Source organism: Coffea arabica, chromosome 8e (assembly GCF_036785885.1).
Source record: "Coffea arabica cultivar ET-39 chromosome 8e, Coffea Arabica ET-39 HiFi, whole genome shotgun sequence".
NCBI lineage: Eukaryota > Viridiplantae > Streptophyta > Magnoliopsida > Gentianales > Rubiaceae > Coffea > Coffea arabica.
Window position 1 is genome coordinate 13,303,377 of NC_092324.1, and position 19,336 is coordinate 13,322,712.

Sequence of the window (19,336 nt, forward strand, 5' to 3'; positions counted from 1 at the left end):
GGTTTGGGTATTCAACCAAACAGCTGACCAAACACACAGGGAAGAAGCAATTCAAATAGGCAGCCCAAAACACTGATAAATCCAACTGTAATCAAAACATGCAATAGAAACTCCAAGCAAGGCACATGTAAAGAAAATCAAGCAATATACCACTTGCTAATATCCACCCAGAAACCTAAGAAAATGGCAACAACTCCAGCAGTTTAAAATCCAGAAAAATATTAGTGACGGAGGTGAACAGCACTACCTCCACCCGTCAATTTGTTTGACAGGTGGTGATGGCAGACAGCGTCCGTAGTAGTAGCGGCGGTGATCTGGCGAGGAGGGCAGTGGTCAAAGGTGGAGGGATGGTGTGCGAAAGAAAGGGAGGGCGGCACTGCTGCGGCTTCCGTACGGACAGCGGGTGAGGTGGAGTGACGCGAGCTCCAGCAGCGGCGGCGCGCGCAGGTGGATCTGGCAAGGGAGCTGCGGAGGAGAAACAGAGTGAGACGCGAGGGGCGAGCGCGAGCTGGTGGTCTGGTGCGGCGCTCGATGGCGGCGCTTGCGAGGTGGGCGAGGCGGAACTGTTGCAGCTTCCGCGCGGACAGCGGGTGAGGTGGAGTAAGCGACGGCGGCGTGCGCAGAGGAAAAGAAAGAAAGGGTGAACAGGGGCAGCGGGGAAGAAACAAAGAAGAAACAAAGAAGAAGAAAGAAAGAAAGAAAAAGAAAGAAAAGAAAAGAAGGAAAAAGAAAGAGATTTTTTTTTTTTTGGAAATTTAAGCTACGGTGAAAAGGAAAAAAAAAATTTTTATTTTTTTTAAATATTTAATTAAATTTTTTTCCTATAAAAATTGCAAATCTCAACCTTTAGCTCTCTGACGAAGGCACGGAATGAGAACGGGGGAGCTCTCTGACCATGAGCTCTTCATGGGTCATGACGCGGGCACGTCATGACAGAGAGACACCTGCAAATCATCAAAAACGAAAATTGAAACCCGAAATCAGTCAAATTCAAGGAAAACATATTTAAACTATCACACGAAATCAAAACAACAATTAAAAGAAATAATTGGGTTGCCTCCCAATGAGCGCCTTTCTTTAACGTCTTTGGCTAGATATTGAACACCACTCTTCAATCTGGGTGTAACTCAGTTTTCCTGGAAATCGGTGGCCCTACTCCAGGATCCAAATAGCCTTTGAGGGCAGCCTCCTTTCTTAATTTTCTATTCCTTTTCACCTCATATAGTGCTTTTATCCCTTTATACTTGTTCTCAGTAAATTTGAATTTATCCCTACAAGCAAATTCAGAAAATTCTTGCACAGAGGGATTAATAGCATGAATAGCAAACACAGGGTGAGAGTTAACAGGATGTTCCATTGTATCGAAAATATTAAAGTGGACTAGTTCTCCATCAAATTCCATGGACAATGTACCCTTATTAACGTCAATTTTTGTCTGTGTTGTGCTAAAAAAGGGTCTACCTAGTAGCAAAGGTGAGGGGTCAGGGGAATGATCATCATCCATGTCAAGTACATAAAAGTCAGCCGGGAATATCAATTCATTAACTTTAACCAGCACATCTTCTATCAACCCATCAGGGTATGCATTTGTTCGGTCAGCTAATTGAATTATTATCTCGATTTCTTTTAATGGACCGAGGTTCAGAGAAGTATACATAGATTTAGGCATTACGTTGATCGATACTCCTAAGTCCAGCCGGGTATTCCTAATTAGAGTATTACCTATCTTACATGGGACAGTAAACCTACCTGGATCCCCGCACTTTGGTGGAAGTTTCCTTTGGAGAACTGCTGACACATTCTCCCCAACAATGATCCTTTTGTCTCCCCTCAGCCGCTTTCGGTTGACACATAGGTCTCTCAAAAATTTTGCATACTTCGGCACTTGTTTGATGGCATCTAATAAGGGGATATTGATCTCTACCTTGCGAAACACCTCTAGGATCTTCTTCTCTTTATCCTGCTTCTTCGGTTTCTCCAACCTGCAAGGAAATGGAGGGGGATTAGTTTTAACATCTATAATCGGGTCAGGGAGTACCGTTGGATTTTTGGTGCTTGTATTCTCTGCCTCAAGTTCTTTCTCAATCTTCTCTTCGTCCTTATCCTTTGGAGTCACGAGTTCGGGCCCCTGAATTTCCTTCCCGCTCCTTAAAGTCATTGTACTTACGTTCTTTAGGTTCAGTTCAGGTTGGGATGGCAATCTTCCATTTACTTGGGACTCCAAACGGTTGATTTTTGTGGCCATTTGACTCATCTGATTTCTTATGTCCTGCATTTCGGAGTCCGTCCTTTGCTGATTTTGCGAGATGGTTGCTTTCAGTTGTTTCATCATCTCCTCCAAAGATGGACTAGAGCTCGGTGGCGGAGGTGGTCGGGGTTGGTACTGCTGCTGGTACTCTTGTTGTCTATTAGGCACGAGATTGGACTGCCTGTTCCCTCCATAACTGAGGTTAGGGTGGTCCCTCCAACCAGGGTTGTAGGTACTTGAATAGGGGTCATAGGGCCTTCTTGGCGCGGGCACGTGACCTGTCATGTTCACTTGCTCTGCACCCTCCTCTTGCATCATTGGACACATGTCTGTAGAATGACCCATACCAGTGCAAATCCCGCACACCTTGGCCTGAGATGCATTTCCTATAGCCAGTTGCCTAACAAACAAGGTCAACTTAGTTAGCTGCTGCTGGATAGAGGATGTCTCTACCTCATTCACCTTGCGTATTGGGACATCCTCGCTCGTACCGAATTGTTTTGAATTCTCTGCCATCCCCTCTATTAACTCCCTTGCTTCCCGAGGGGTTTTGTTCACCAATGCCCCTCCACTTGCAGCATCAATTATGCTCCTGTCTCTGAAAAGGAGCCCCTCATAAAAATACTGTATGAGCAACTGTTCACTTATTTGGTGCTGGGGGCACTTGTTGCACAACTTCTTGAACCGCTCCCAATACTCATAGAGTGACTCCCCTGGGTGCTGCTTGATCCCGCAAATTTCTTTCTTTAGACTTGCAGCCCTGGACGCAGGAAAATATTTATCTAAAAAATTTTTCTTCAATTGGTCCCACGTGGTTATGCTACCTGGTGGCAGATAGTACAGCTAGTCCTTTGCAGAATCCTTCAAGAAAAAGGGAAATGCCCTCATTTTTATTTGCTCTTCTGTGATTCCCGGGGGTTTCATACTATTGCACACGACATCAAACTCCTGCAGATGCTTATACGGCTCTTCACCTGGTAAATCATGAAAAGAGAATAAAAGATGAATCAGTCCAGATTTTAGTTCAAATGGAGTGTTATCATTTAGGGTGGGGAAGGTAATGCCTAAAGGCTGCTGATTTAAATCAGGAGCAGCCAACTCCCTCAACGTTCGTACATTAGCCATGGTTCCTTCCTCCTGGTCAAAGTCACTCGAAGTGTCTCCAAACGAATCTGTTGGTTCAACTTCTGGCTCAAGTCTCTGAGATGTAGCACTGGAGTGCTCTTCTCGGAGCTGTCTGGTCTCTTTTCTTGTCCTATGCACAGTCTTCTCTACCTCTGGGTCGAAAATTAATTCACCTGTATGAGAAGAACGAGGCATACACTTGAAAAGCACCAGAAAGTTAGATCAAAAAATGAATTTAAAAAGAAACAAATAATAACGCCAGTCCCCGGCAATGGCGCCAAAAATTGACAGGGTGTCGAAACCTGCATAATAATAAAATTAAACCTAATTGCCAGTTAAAATGACCAAAACCCAATTCCAAGTATTGGAGCAGGGACTCTAGGTGTGCAATGGGTTACTTGATTCACCCTGTTCCCGAAGAGTTTTCTTGATCCGATATACCCGAATGGGATGATTTTTTTCACAAATAATTATGAATTTGTAGACAGGGCAAGTAGGGTCGTATCCTTAGGGACTGGGTATATTTGTCTCTTAAGAAATCCAAAATAACACAGGGGGTGATTTTATAGGAACGACGACAATCAATTAAATTCAAATAAGAAAATAAAAATAAATAATTAACTAGAAATTAAACAACAATTCACTGAACTTAGAGTAACAATAATTAAAAACCTAAATCAATTAACACAAGAAAACAATTAAAAATAAAATAAAGTAGGCAACTAAAAGTCAAATGGCAATTCACTAAAATCAAGGTAATATTAATTAAAAATCTAGCCAAGAAATAACTTCAGCAATGGTTTACCTAATTGATCATTGATGCAAAGCCAATTCCAATTATTTACTGATAAGTAGGTTATAACTGTCAAACAAGCGATGACAGTCAACCCCTCCTTACTGTGTCGGTGATCAAGGTACGCCCGTTAATCACTGCTCTAATTAGGAAATAATCCTAGATACGCCCGCAAGATTTAATTTTTCAATTGCCTTACGTATTAGAGGAGCCCTATTCTAACCAAATAACGCACTACCAAGGTTATTTCAAATTAGCCCGCGTATCCCCCTGACACGAATCTAATCGTGTCAGTTATCACTATTTTGAGACAATTAAACAATTACGGATTTAACGTTCCAATTGACAATAGATTACCAAATTAACTAATTATCCGGATCCAAAGCAATCAATTAATTAAATAATCATGAATACTGCAATCAAGGGATATGCGAATACCAATAAATAAAAGAAAAAGATAAAATTAAATCGATCTCATAAGTTTAGGCGAACCAAAGCCTCCATTGCTCCTTGACTAGAGTGGAGAAATTAGTTCATGTTTGGTGCGGAAAACCCATGCAAAATTGAAACAACAGCTGCGGCCATTGTTCTTGCTCGCACGAATTCAATTCGGCCGAAGGAATAAAGAAAAAACGAGGGACTACGAAAAGTGGTTCAATCCCCTAATTCCCCTGACATGCCAAAAGAAAAAGCTACTATAAAGCTAACAAGGAAAAGTCAACCAAAAACTAAGCTAAGTCCCCCTAATCCTCTGCAATTTCTGGTTTTTATCTCCTGCTCCAGATATGCGGCGGCTCCCCAGGGAAAGGAACCAACCCTTCTTCGCTTCAGCCGATGCCCAAAAGAAAGGACCCAAAGATTTTTGTCTTTTCCAAAATTGCCCCTGGGGTCACTCTGTGGCTTGGACTTCTTTTCTATCAAATTGGCACTTTTTATCATATTTTCATTCTACTCCCTGAAATAAGTGCAAAATACCAAAAGTGAGTAGAATCCAATAATTAATCCACATCGGGTTAGATAATAGGAGAAATTAATAATAAAATAATTGAATAAATCGCAACCTATCAATTGGTCTTGCTCGAAAGTAGGTGGCAAAAAGAAAGATTATGTTTATTATTTGGTGTATGAGCTTTTGAAATTAAGTTTGATTATTCCTGTTGCTAATGCTATAATGGAAAAAGTATTTTCAACAATGAAAATAATGAAAGATGAATTGCACAATTGAATTGGAGTTTACTAGATGACTGATTTTTTGATTACATATATCGAAAAGCAATTATTTCAATTGTACAAAGTGAAAGATATTAGAATATGAAAACACAATGAGAGCAATTATAAATTTAATATATACATAACTTTCAAAATACTTCCTCCGTCCCATTAAACGTGTCATACTTTCCATTTTGGAATGTCACAAAACAATTGTCATGTTAGAAAAATCAAACCACTTTTTAGCCTTTCTTTCCAATTTAACCTTTCTTTCTAATCATATGCATGTTATCATTCAAACTTAAATTTTGAATTTGTGGGAGTAAAATTGGAAAGAGGAGTACAAACATCACAATCAAACCACTATTTTTGAAAAATTGGATCCCCCAAATATAACTAAATAAATGGAACGGAGAGAGTATGTTGGTTACATTATTAGTTAATCATATATCTTTTTGACACTTTTTGATTAGTAAATTTTCACATATTAAGTTTGCTCCAATTTAGTTATATCTCTAGTTTTGCTGCTAATAGGAAAAAATTACTTTTTTCAGATTTTATTTTCTTTTTGTATTAAAACTTAATTTTCTAAATGCATATTAACTTTGAATTAATTTAAAGTATAAAATGGAAGAGTGTGCAGAACTTGGAAGAGAGTCTTGCTTGAGTTTCAAAAATTACTCTTTCCATATGAAATAACAAAATATTATTCCCTGCAAAACTTCTACAAGAATAGTGTATCCCATGAATAAATTTCAAAATATGTGTTGTGTATGAACTTTTCTAATTTTTTTTAGAGGCAACTATCCACCCTACCCCTAAACTATTTCCATTGCACACTTTTGAATCCTCAATAATATATTATCGCAAAAAACTCCTCAATCGATAAAAGAAAAAAGCATCACGTTTAAGGACTTCTGTCAAGTTTAGTCGTTAGTGCTAATGGAACCTATGTTCTTAAACTTGGACCAAACAGTGATTTAGTCGAACTCAAAGATCAGGGTCAATGGTTTCAACTAATTCGATGTCTAACTGGATGATGTCATAATGACATCGTAAGTATATGTTAATTATTTATAAAATAAAAATTATATATAAAATTACACCTTAACTTGACATATTTGATGAGTTTATAACTAATATTAAGAATCCATTAAAAAAATGCACAAATTTAGGCTATAAATATAATTTGAAAAGTGTTTGTGGTCTAATATATAATTTTTTTGAAACAATTGAGGGTCAATTCCTGAACTTAGCTAAAAAAAATCTTGAAAAGTTCAAATGCACATTAATGAGCCAAAAACTTTTTAACAGGGCAATTCTTCAACAAAATTGATGTTTATATGTAATATAAATACAGAAGTTAAAGTTGGATAGAGTAATTATAAAACAAGTTTGGGAGTGTATTATGATTGTTTAAAACATAGAGGGTCAAAACAAAATACTAGAAAAGTTTTATATTTAATAAGCAATTTCTTCTCCACCCTACATCTTCATCAGATGGGACTCAGGAGGTTTCCAGCGTTCTTCTGCATTCCCTCTTCCTTTTTCTTTTTGCTAATGAGTTCATTTTCTTGTATATTTTCTTCAACCGAGTAAGAATCTTCCACTAATTCCTTATTTTCATTCTCTTTTATTGTTTTCTTTCTTTCTTCTTTTTTTATTTAGATCTTTAGATCTTTGAAAGATGATAATGGTAGATTTATAGATCTATTTTCTCTTTTCCTTTCTAGTAATTGAAACTTTTCCTTGTGATTTGTCAAATATCTTAGAACTCATTTGTTGGAGAAAGGAAATTAAGCTTTAGAAATGAAGAAAATTTTTTGAAAAAAATCACAAATTAGCAAAGAAAAAATTTAGGAAAAAATGAATAAAATATAGTTTTTCCTGGTTTTACCGGTTCCGGGTCAAACCCAATTATTGATCAGATTTGACCGAGTTTTTTGATTAGCAATTTTTTAAGGTGACTTAGACTAGATGCTTGGCTGGTGTCTAGTTCGATTGATTGGACCAACTAGTCCGGTCCGAGTTTGAAAACATAGGATGGAACAAGAAGTAAAAATGCATCAAAAGTCCTTAAACTATTCTCATAGTTAAGTTTTATCCCCTAATATAAATTTTGTCTTAGAGTAGGCCCTAAATAATTACAAGCATATATTTTTTGCCCTTCCAACCATTTTAGTTGTAAGTGTAGTCAAAACCAAAAGGTCAATTTTGTCTAATCACTTAATATAACCGTAGGGATTAGTAAAGGGTTTATGTGTTTTTGCAATTCAACTTTGGAGAAAGATTGAAGAGTGAAAAAATGCGAGCTTTTTATCAAGTTTTCCCTAAGAACTTCTTTACATTAACTCTTCAATGTTTAATTTTTGTACAAGTTCCTTATTTCATTTCATATTTGCTTTTCTGAGTTGTTAAATTTTCTTTCCTAGGGTTAGGATGGATTCTTTACTTTTTGTTGGATGGATTGAGGTGTTGGCAGGATATTTTATGATATTTTATATTATATTTGCAATTCAATGGCTTTAATTTTGAATTATTTATAGTTTTGAATTATGAATGAAAATTGAAATTTTATACTCGTGATAGAAATATCAAACCTAAGCTATATACTCATGAATGTAGAGGTACATTTTTGTGACTTAAAAGAAGTAACTTCATAAAGCATATTAAACTTCTAGCCAGTTTATACTGTGAAAATAGGTATGGAATTATCATAGATATGATAGTTCTAATGACAAAAGTAGGTATCACGTATATTAAGAAATTATACCATTACTTAGTCAAAGAAAGAAAATTATTAACCAGATTGTTTCATTAGTAAAGGTAGGGATGAAATCCGAAGTCCTAAACTTTTATTGCTAATTTTAATTTCTTTTCTTAAACGTTTTGTAGTATGATCTTGTTTACGCACATTATCATTAGTCCAAATTATAAAGAAGTTCAATGAATGTAAGCAAATTGATTGATTTTTGCAATGGAATTGACACTGGAAGCTTCCTTATACTTGTGTATGATCTGTGCACGTAGAGAATGAGAAGTAGAATTTAAATAAACTTCATGTCATTTAGTTGAGGGAAAATGAAACTTGTTGGGATGATGATTGGAACCTTAGTCATTTCCTTGAGAGAGCCTGCACCTTATCATTTCTGCACTGTCACTTATTTTTGCATTATTTTTTTAGGATTTGACATGATTATTGTTTAAGTACTATTGGTAGGTGCACACATCAAAGCCATTTTTCTTTTTACCTTTTTCCCTTTGCTTAGACACAAAACCCTATGGTAGCTCACATCACACGTCAATTTTAAGTCTTTAACAATACCATTTCATGCATTTTCCCTTGTGTTGTCCTTCTTGACATACTACAACTATTTTTGGATCATATAATTGCATTTAGACACTTGATTTTACTAGTACAGCAGTTTTCATTACACTATATTAAGTTATAATGCATGTGCATTAGAAAATGATACATTTTGTGCAATAATTTTATAGAAGATCGTCCTAATAGGTTTATTTCATCATTTAGTTGATTTAACTATACGATACAGCTTTCTAATTACTTTCCAGCAATATAGGAGTAACAAATAAAATAATTTTAGCAACACACAAATTTGTCTCCCATACTAGAGAGTAATTTTTCCTTCTCTTCAGCAATCATGCTTTAATTTTATAAGTGATTTCTCCCCTTCTAGCACTATGATTTTTATAATACTTTGGAGGTCAAGTTTTTTCTCCCTCTCCTTTGTATCTTTTGATTAATTAATTAATAAAATATAAGGGTGCTGTCCTTTCTTTTATGTACGGGGTTTGCCAGTAAAAAAATGGTTATGGATCCTAAAACTTTTACTCCTAATATCACAAGTGTTTTAGTTGTTTTCTGAAAAATAGAAAAAAATATAGATTTTCATCTTTGGAATTGAAGGAAGACATTTCATTAGAAAGAGATAGAATTTCTTATTTTTAAAAAAAGAGACGGTAATATAAATTTTTCAATAGAAAAGCAATAATTGTCATGATGTTGGCGTGATGGATGATGGGTTGTGGGTTGAGGAATGAGGTAATTTTGGTAAGAAAAATAGTAAATCTTGAAGTAAGTTGTTCCAGTTTTGTAATCAAATGAAAAATCGTACGGATATGTGAATAGCAACTATATGATCATGGATCCTAAGATTTCTAGTCTTAATACCATAATAGTTTTAGCTGTTTTTTCAAGAAAAAGTAAATTTTTTTTTTTGTTGTAAAGGAAGGTTGTAAAATGTTTTTGGCATAGAAAGATGGCAAAAGTTATTGCGACAATGGTTGTATGATGGATCATGGGTGGTAGGAACGGATGAAGTAATTTTGGTATGAAAATATGATGAACTAGCATTTTGATCCGTACCATGCGCGAATTTATAAAATCCTTATATGCAAAAGAGACTAAAGTTTCAAAAGAATTCTATTACTACCTCGGCTGTGCAAGTTACGGCTGGGGCACCCTAGAATCTTAATTGAATATATAGTAGCAAATCTTTTTGGTACATAATGAATATAAATATAGGAGAAAATTTGAGTATCAAAACAATTAAAATTTACTATAAATAGAAATTCCATCTATGAAATTAACCCTAATTTATTGTGATTTGGACAAAGATTATTTAACCAATATTATGTGTACATAATGATACCAAAAAAGAAGAGAAAGCAAATCCATTATGAGTGCATTGTCAGTTTAATAGCAGTATAATTTTAGTTGTAACTAAACAAAAAGTAGTCACAATGTTTTTAGCACTTTAATAATTAGAAAAAACTTAGAAAGCCACCGAAATCTGTCACAATCTTCAGCATCATTAAAAACATACAAACTTGCACATTTTTCTTTCTTTTTGAGAGAAAAAGTGAGTTAATCCATCTATTTAAAATCTCACCAAACAGCTCTAGTATACAAATAGCAGTTTTAAATAAAACATGAATTGCCATGTTTCCGGATCTACATATACAAGTTTGAATCCAACAATTTGTTTGATTATAAAAATGTCTTCTTAATCAAAATAAAAATTTCGAATAATATTTTGTCGAATAGCACTCTAGACTGAAAGCCTCAATGCTAACTTTCTCCACCAAAATGCAATCCTTTAACAACTGCAATCATTTTAGGTAGTAAAATCGACAAAATATTACCAACTCCTTTAGTCAAATAGTAATAATATGTCCAGTTCCACACCTAACAATCACCTCAAACTCTAATTACATTATCCATCATTAGGGATAAGAATATAAAGTCATATATATAGAACTAATTTAACAAAAGATTCTGAAATCTAATTTTACACTTCTTTTATTCTCAGGCAATCATTTGCTAAAATTAAAGTCATGAAAATAAACTACCTATCATGAATATAGGCTAGTCAGTCAAAATGTTGAATGAAAAGATACGAAATATTTTCTTCACATCCTAAATTGTTGGCCCCAACAATTATTTTACACATCATCCACCTTATCTAGCAAATAAGCACTTTTCACTATTAAGAAATTTTATATAAATCAAAATATCAAAATATAATTATCTATCCATAAATTAAAATCCTCTAATTACTTTTGAATTCAACAGGTCCTACTATTTCCTTCTTAATGATCATTTACCTTGGACCTTCATTTGTCATATTCTTTCTCTTCCACTCTAGCACTCACACCCTATTATCAAATAACAATTTTAATAAATAAAAAATTAAAATTAGAATAAATATGTATAATGGAGTTTATTATTTTATGGGGGAAGTAGTTACAATTCTTTCACTGTCAGCCTAAAGATTCTTAATGTAGTCACTACCCGTATTCTTGTTAGCCTTAGGGAATTTTTTTTCCAAAAATAAAAAGGCCAAAAAGTTATTTCAGAATAAATAAAAATTAAAAAACTGAAAAATATTTTTCTTTAGATTTAGGGGAAAAAAGTATTTATAGCATCACTTACAAACTTCAACTTGCCTCTTTTGGAGGGGAAAAGAATGTCAGATGAAGGATGAAGTGGCAAGAAAAGGAATAAACAAAGGTTTCTGATCCGGACACAAAAAAATGACAAAAAAATATTAAATAGCATATACAAAGAGAGACGGTAAAATTAGAAAATCATGAATCATGATTATTGGACTAAGGAAGAAAGGAAATATCAAACCCATTATTGGTCTCCTATAACGAAACCATTCATTTAGTTAATTATGGACAAAATTGAAAGAAAATGCATCAACTAATCCATTAGAGAAAAAAGCAAAGGAAATGATTAGGATGAAGGGAAGAAAAGAAGAGCAGTACTGAGTAGGAACTAAATGAGGAATTTGCAGTGTAGATGAGAGTTTGTTTAGTTGTCTTTAGCCAAAAAAGAAGAAAGGAAATAAGGTGAAAAAAAGAAAGCAAAAATAAGAAAAGAAAAGGAATGTGCCATGTATCAAAATGAAGGGGGAGCCACTTGGCAACCATTGGGGTTGCTACAGTAATTCCACTTTCTTCTTATATAATGGTTAGATTAGATTTGACTTATATCCAAGTATCATACTATATATGTCTTATTTTAAACACTTAAAGTATATTAAAAAGTATCACACAAGTTCAATAAAATCTCTAAAGAAATACTAAAAACACACCAAAAACCATTATCATTTCGTCCCACATTCAATTCTGTCAAGGCACTTCTTCGTTCCCTTTCTTTTCTCCTTAATACCATCACCTAACTCTCCACTACGCTCACCTCAATTTCTTCGTCCAAGCTTCCCAACAACCCTTCCCCTTGCCTAAGGCCTATCTTCCCTTCACCCTACCCATCTCCCACTTAGTTACCCCATCCTGCACCATTCTTGCGAATCCTATCGTACAACTATTTCCACTTGTCAATAGCTATAAATGGTGGCCCATTTACTTTGACTCGCATATCCATAATTGAGTTTACGTATGTACCAAATTTAATTTGATCTAAATGTGTGAAATAATAAAATCCATTAATTAGTGGATAGTAAACGATTAGATAGGTCGCCGATTTTGACCTAATTAAATTAGATATAAGTTAAACTCAATCATTAGTGTGTGTTAATTAGGTAAGTTTAAATCATTACCAATTCCAATAACTATATTCATTTACTTTTTTAATTTTCATTCTTTTTTTAATCATACTTCCTTCTTCCATTCCATAAAAGTTTGACGAGCTCTTTTTAGATTTTTGTAAATGTGACAATAGTTGAACTTGCTATGATCATCATTATTGGTCCCTCTTTGCAATTCTTTTTATTTTTCTTTATATTAAGATAAAAGTACATTTACTACTTTTTTTTTATTTTACAACAATATATTATATTGTTGCTAAACAAAATGTGAGAGAAAAAGTTAGCAAAAATTCTTTTTAGTGAGTGATAAATGGACAATTAGATGGCCCACTCCCATCCGAGACTATATGCATTAATGAATGCTTCATTTTGAATTATTAACTATTTGGGTATATATGAGTTGGCCCAATTATAACATGTTCAAACCCACATGAATCATCCATTTGATAGCTGTACCTCTATCCCATAACTACAACTCTCTATTGGTCTAAGATTGCTCGTCCACAACTCTACAGTCTTATTTTTTCACTCATTTAATTGTTTATGGTCCGTTCTCTCACTTGTCAAGTGTTTTTGATCTAGCAAAAAGCTATAATTGCAATCCTTGAAAAAATTTGAGTTTTGGGTATAAATTCTTTGAAATTCTATAATTTTTTGTGTTTTTCACAAGCATCAATCAAAGGATATATTTTTTAATCAAATATTTGATCTAGAATATGTTTTTTTGTATTGCAATGACATACTACATTGCTAAAAAACAAAATGTGAGAAAACAATGAAGTAAATTTTTTTAAGTGGGTCAAAAATAGATTTTGAGTGGTCCACTCCCATATGAGACTATACCCATTTACAACTCCTACATTTTGAACTATACACTATATGGGTATATATGTGTGAGCCCAATTATAATACTATCCAAACTCATATGGATCATCTATTTTGATAGCTCTGCCTCCATCTCACAGCTACAACTCCTCCTTTGCCTAGATCGCCATCCCCCAACCGCATAGTTCTATTTTTCCATTCCTTTCATTGTTCATGATCTATTTTCTCATTTGTTAATTGTTGTTCGTCAAATAAAAAGCTAGAACTATAGCCCTCGAGCAAAATTAAGGTTTTGGGTGTAAATTTTGTGAAATTACAACATTTTTGGTGTTTCTCACAAACATCCATCAAAAGATAGTTTTTCAATCAAATATTGGCTCTAAAAGTTTTTCTAAAACATTCCTAAGGACAACCATCTAAATACATCTCTATCGATTTAAATTTATGTATTAATTTTCTTTTAAATGCACTTTTTGATATATATGTGTTGTATGAAAAATTATCCCAATGCTTGCACAATATCAATATAGAATTTATTCTAAGTGCAAGTAAACTGTCAAAACTATAATTTATATACTCCATAGTTAATGTTAAAGTTTAAAGTCCAATATTAAACATATAGAACATTTGAAAGAAAACCTATTGAATAAAGTTCAATATTAAAAATATAAATCTTAGAAAAAACAAACCTACTAATGTGCCCTAAGCTCACTAAATATCAAAATTCAAGAAATTGAAGAAAACAAATTTCATTAATGAGCTTCTACTAGTGTTACTGGCTATCATTATTCACCACTAAAACTTAAGCAAAATCACTGCCTTATCCAATTTCCACTCTCATATTCTTACTCCTGTAAGGAAAATAAATTTGATGGTATGAGTTAGAAACCCAGTGAGGTTTCAAGAAAACAGGCAAATAAAATTGCACGCATGATACCATTCACAAGATATCAAGAAACAAGTCATGCTCGAGTTGATCGTGGCATAAGGTATAGTAAGGCAGGTAACCAGATAGATCATGCAATAATGTACAATAAAGAACACATTCATATCAAAAGATATAGTCTGCTCTCAGGAGCGGATTCCACAGTAGCTTATTCGGGGTCTGTTGACTCTCTGTCAACCATGGAATTATAATGTCCGTAGATCACCACTAAACGTCAATCTCTGTCCACCGAACATCCGCCTAACAGGCCCGAACATTAAACAATTACTCGTGGTTTGTCAATCTCCTTGACCAAGCCCTTTACTGGCTCAATTCAACCAACTAGCCATGGGGTTGGATTTATAGCCTCAAATATTCAAGTATTCATGATCTAGCTTAAAGCCCTAAGTATTCAGAATCAAGCATTCATGAGTGGAGTCATTGGTTGTCATCTAACGCTCACGCAGGTAATGATTGGAGTCGTTAGCTGTCACCTAACGCTCCGTATTAGAGATGTCACGAGTTCAAGTCAGGAGTAAACAGATTAGGAAATTCTTCCTTTACCCAAGATTGTCCAACTTATCCGACTACTCTAAGGCTGGTCTCAAACAAGAGGTCCAACGAGGGCTTAGTTCAGTCGTTACCAACCTACATTCACGCATATGCATGAGTAACCCACGTTTCAACTTACCCGACGTCTCAGATAAAGGTCCAAGAGCCAGTTCAGCCGCTGCAAGAAGAGATACAGCCAGCCTACATTCATGCACATACACATGCAAGTCCGTATGCAAGATCAATTATTTCAAATTTACAGAGGTCGAGTGCACATAAAGACATACTCGTCTGGACAATATCAAGTCACAAGTAAGCTCAGCATGTCATGTTTTCAAGCATATCAAGTATATCAAGTCAAGTTACATGTCACATGTAAAGCAAGTTACTTGTACATGCATAAACAAGATATCAAGAGTTTAGTCATGTTAGGTCAAGTGCGATAAAGTACACACTCGCCTATGAAGTGAAAAATCCAGTGCCTAGCAATTTCTAGCAACAATGAGCACGGACCATACAGTTGGAACACTCACCACGGCAACAAAGCTTAAGTGTTCAGCTCGGGAGCAACTTCGGCCTCACTTCCAAGTCCTAGAATCAAGTAATTAAAGTACAATAAGATGCACTACTCCAAGCCACAACATTTAAACGAAACTACGTCCAATTCCAACTAAGAAACCTCACCCCAAATCACATGATTTCTAGTTCAATTCAAGGGGAAAACATCCATGTATACGTTAGGTCAATGATTCAAGGAAATGATAGTGCAAAACTTTTCTCATTTTCATCCACCAAGCTGAGTTTAAAAATTGCTCAAATCAATTTTTCCTTAAGCTGGAAATTTATCGCTTGGAACATGAAACATGTAAAAGCGAGGTTTTCACCTCTCAAAACCTATCATTTTTCTACTCCAATTCACTACTCATACCAAGGTTAATGTCTAATCATGTATTTAGGGCATTAACAAGATGATTTCACCACACAAAAACAAGTGTAAAGCTAAACAAAATCACTCTCTCTTTCGGTCAGCCTTGAGCAGAATTCCAGCCATGAAAACAGTGAAAGAAATGGAGTTTAAACCACTTAAAGTCCATGATTTTGGTTCAATTCCAACACATACTTGTAGTTTAAAGTCTTATAGAGTGTTTTGACAAATTGAGCTTAAAATCATCATGAAAATTTAGCAATCAAGGCTGGTATTCTAGCCCTTGAATTTCAGCCAGCAGCAGCAAAATTTTCTAGGTTTTTCTTCAACATTCATCCAACAAATTTCCTTATTTTTCAACCAAACATACCTAGCAACTCCATAAGGTTTCATCACCACATAACAATAGATATATATAAGCCAAAATCTCAACAAGAGAATCATCATAATCACATATGCATCCAAACCCTAAAGTTCAAGGATAATCAACTTGAGAAACTACCAAGATTTACCACAAAGTCTTGTCTTTAATCCAACAATCCAACTTGTTTTCAACATAAAGTAAAGAAACAAGGATGATCTAGCATTTTACCTATTTTGCTTTCCAACCAAGATAGAACTCAAGCTAATCCACCAAATCTTCTTCCTTTCCAAGTTTAAACCAAGGTTGATGGAAAACCCCAAGTTATCTCCTTCCTTTTCCCTCAAAATCCAAGCAAGATTGAAGCTAGTTTGGATGAAGTTTTCTTCCATTTTTCTTCCCTGAAATTCGGCCCTCTCTTTCTCTCCTTCTCTTGTGGTTTGTTTGTTATGTTCTAAGACAAGAAATGGAAGAAAATGGTAAGAAAAGCTTGGTCAAAAAGTCTTAAGAAATAAGACTTGGTTCCGATAGTGACACATGCCACACTCCAGTTGTTTTAGCTCTCAAATATCCCAACTCTTTCTTATTGCATTAAACTCCCTCTTTTTTTTTTTTTTCCAAAAGTTCCTTTCACACCCCACCAAAAGGAAAAATCTCAACTTCTCTCCCACAGGTGCCAACAACAAATTCCAGCAAGCATCATTCCTTTGGAAAAATCATAAATTGAGTTATAAATGTCAAAAACTTATAAAACTTGGCCCGTTCAAAACTAGACTTGAAATACTAACAATTTTTAGAAGACACCTCAAAGAGATTCAATTCATAAATTGGCCCAAATTGAGCCATAAGCTACTACAACATTCCAGTTTTTACTTGTGCAGGGCAGAATTTTCAGTCAACTTTGCCGATTTTTTGGTATTTATAGAAATTGAACCAAACTCTGAATTTTATACCATAGGAAGTACTATGAGTCTGTTTTCAAATGCAATAAATGGGACTCAATTCCGACCCTTCTATACTAAGTTATGGCCAATTTCACAAAACTGCGCCAAGCCTCTTGCAGAAATTTTCAGCAAGCAAAAGAATGTTTTTCCAAACTCTCCTCTAGCCAAACTCCCCAACTTTCTTTTACATTCACATAACAAATCCATAAATTAAACTAACCAACATGTTATAAGGCATATAGTGTCAATTTCCAACAAAGAAATTGCCTACAAAACCAACTTTGTCGAGGTTGGAAATTTGTGCCCTAAGCTGGAAATGTGAGGACCCGATTTTTTTTTAATTTTTCTTACTTTTATTTTATTTTATTGGCTTATTTAACTATTTATTTATCCATTTACTTTGAATAATTTATTTCGCTCATTTTAAATCCATTTGCATGGAACAATGTCTCATTTACATTCTTAAAACATTTCGTTAGCAAATTTAATTTTTCTGCGACTCGTTTAGCGAGAAATAGCGAATGCACATTTTTCGAGGCAAATTCGGTCCGAGAGAGCAATAATCTTGGAGAATTAAGAATGATCATTGGTAGACTAAGAAAAGTTAATGGAGGGATTAGAGGTGAATGAGTTATATTAAGCTCAATTAGGAGCACTAATTGCTCACTAATCGATTATTGACTTTTGGGTATCAAAAACACCTTTATGTCATTCTTCTTGTCACTCAATCAAATCACCCAACTATCACCCAAAACCTTTCTTCTTCTCCTCTCCTTGGCCGCCTCCCCCTCCACCATTTTCCCACAAAATTTCAGCTAGCCTTCTTCCATTATTGCTCCAAGAAAACTCTCCAAATTTGCTTCTATTCTTGGTTCTTCATACAAGCTTGGAAGGTGACTTGAACAAGGAAGAAACTTTGGTGATTTAAGAGCTTATATACTAGTGCTTGGTCTTCACTCTTGGAAGCAAGGTAATCATCCAAAAACCCTCATCTGTTCCTCTCAACTATTAGTATTTATTTAGTTATAGTTAGTTAGTTGTTGGGTTGTTGATGGGTTCACAAGAACCTTGACATTAGGTAGAGGACTTGAGGTGACTTTATAAGTAGTGGCCTTGAGGATTATTGTGTGTTTACTTGCTTGTTTGATGTTTATTTTGAGAAATTATGGCATAGTTTTAGTGGAAAGTTGGAAAAGAAAACTAGAAGCATGGTTGATGCATGCTGTCCGAATTTTGGCTTGTTGAAACCCTCATGTTAATTTCGAATTTTGATGTTATTTTGGTGCTATAATGTTTGTTATATGATGGTATTCATGTGTGTTAAATATCTCCCAAAAAGCTTTTCAATTGGTTGAGTTAAAGTAGGGTTTATGTGAGGATGAAATCTGGAAAAGTTTTTGACCAGGAGCACCGACCAGTGTTCACGTTTTGGGTCATAAATTTTTGTTTGGGAGTTGAAATCAAGTGCCGTTTGTGGCATCCAAAACTAGACTTCGAGATCTTTCCGTTGGTATAAAATACACCTCCAAATTTGTTTCCTATGAGCCGTAGTGAACCGGCAAATATGACTGAATTTCCTCATTGCTTTCATCCGAGAAACAGTCATAGCTGCAGTTTGTAGCTTAATTTACCTATCTTGCAAAACGAATTTTAAGATAGTTCCTTCTAGTGATTTTTATAATTTTGAACCTAGTTTTCAACGCCATAAACCATGATAAATTTTAAGTTGTGTAGCTTTAGTTATGACCAGATTTTGAAACACTGTCAAGCCTCCAAAACTGGAAATTTCATGCAACAAGTTCCAAACTTTAGTTTTCTTAAAACCATTGTATATTGATGTAGAAAGGTCTGAATTGGGTTTTGTTAGTTGCATTTGAAACTAGATTTGGAATTCTATTAATGGTATAAATTTCAAGGGTTGATTCCATTTCTACGAGGTTTGCCAAATTTCCAAACTTTGCTGAAATTGCAAGCCTGTTTTGCCCTATCCTGTCTCGAACAATGACTTTGAGCTAAAATTTGAATGATTTCGAATTAGAGTCTGAGAAAAGTGTCTTCAGAGAGTTTTAGTACATTTAGTCTAATTTCCAACGATATAAATTTTCCAATTTTTGGACTTCCGGAACTCAAGATACGATTTTTCCAAATAGTGTCGCACCAAGCTGGAAATTTTCTGATTTTAAACAAAGTACTCTCTTAAGCACTCTTAACCTTCCTTTGAGATTGTTGGTCCGTTTTAGGACTAATTTCATGGTTGGACACAAGGTTCCTTCAGAACTTTAAACCTTCATTTGAATCTTGGTTTCAAAGGATTAAACTTCCCTTAATGTGTTTCTTGGTTGTTAACTTCCTT

At 34.7% G+C, this 19,336-nt stretch overlaps 1 protein-coding gene and 1 non-coding gene across 2 annotated transcripts; one reads left to right on the top strand and one right to left on the bottom strand.

The window, feature by feature from the left end:
• Positions 1-1,111: 1,111 nt before the first annotated feature.
• LOC140012664 (uncharacterized) lies at positions 1,112-3,568 on the bottom strand. The gene is made up of 2 exons (XM_072060945.1): positions 3,175-3,568; positions 1,112-3,072 (listed from the first exon to the last, which is right to left on the bottom strand). Exons 1-2 carry the CDS (start codon positions 3,566-3,568, stop codon positions 1,112-1,114), a joined length of 2,355 nt encoding a protein of 784 aa, XP_071917046.1.
• LOC113705121 (small nucleolar RNA R71) lies at positions 2,895-3,001 on the top strand. Its single transcript, XR_003451769.1, has one exon. It is a non-coding gene; the product is annotated as a small nucleolar RNA R71 (small nucleolar RNA).
• Positions 3,569-19,336: the final 15,768 nt, after the last annotated feature.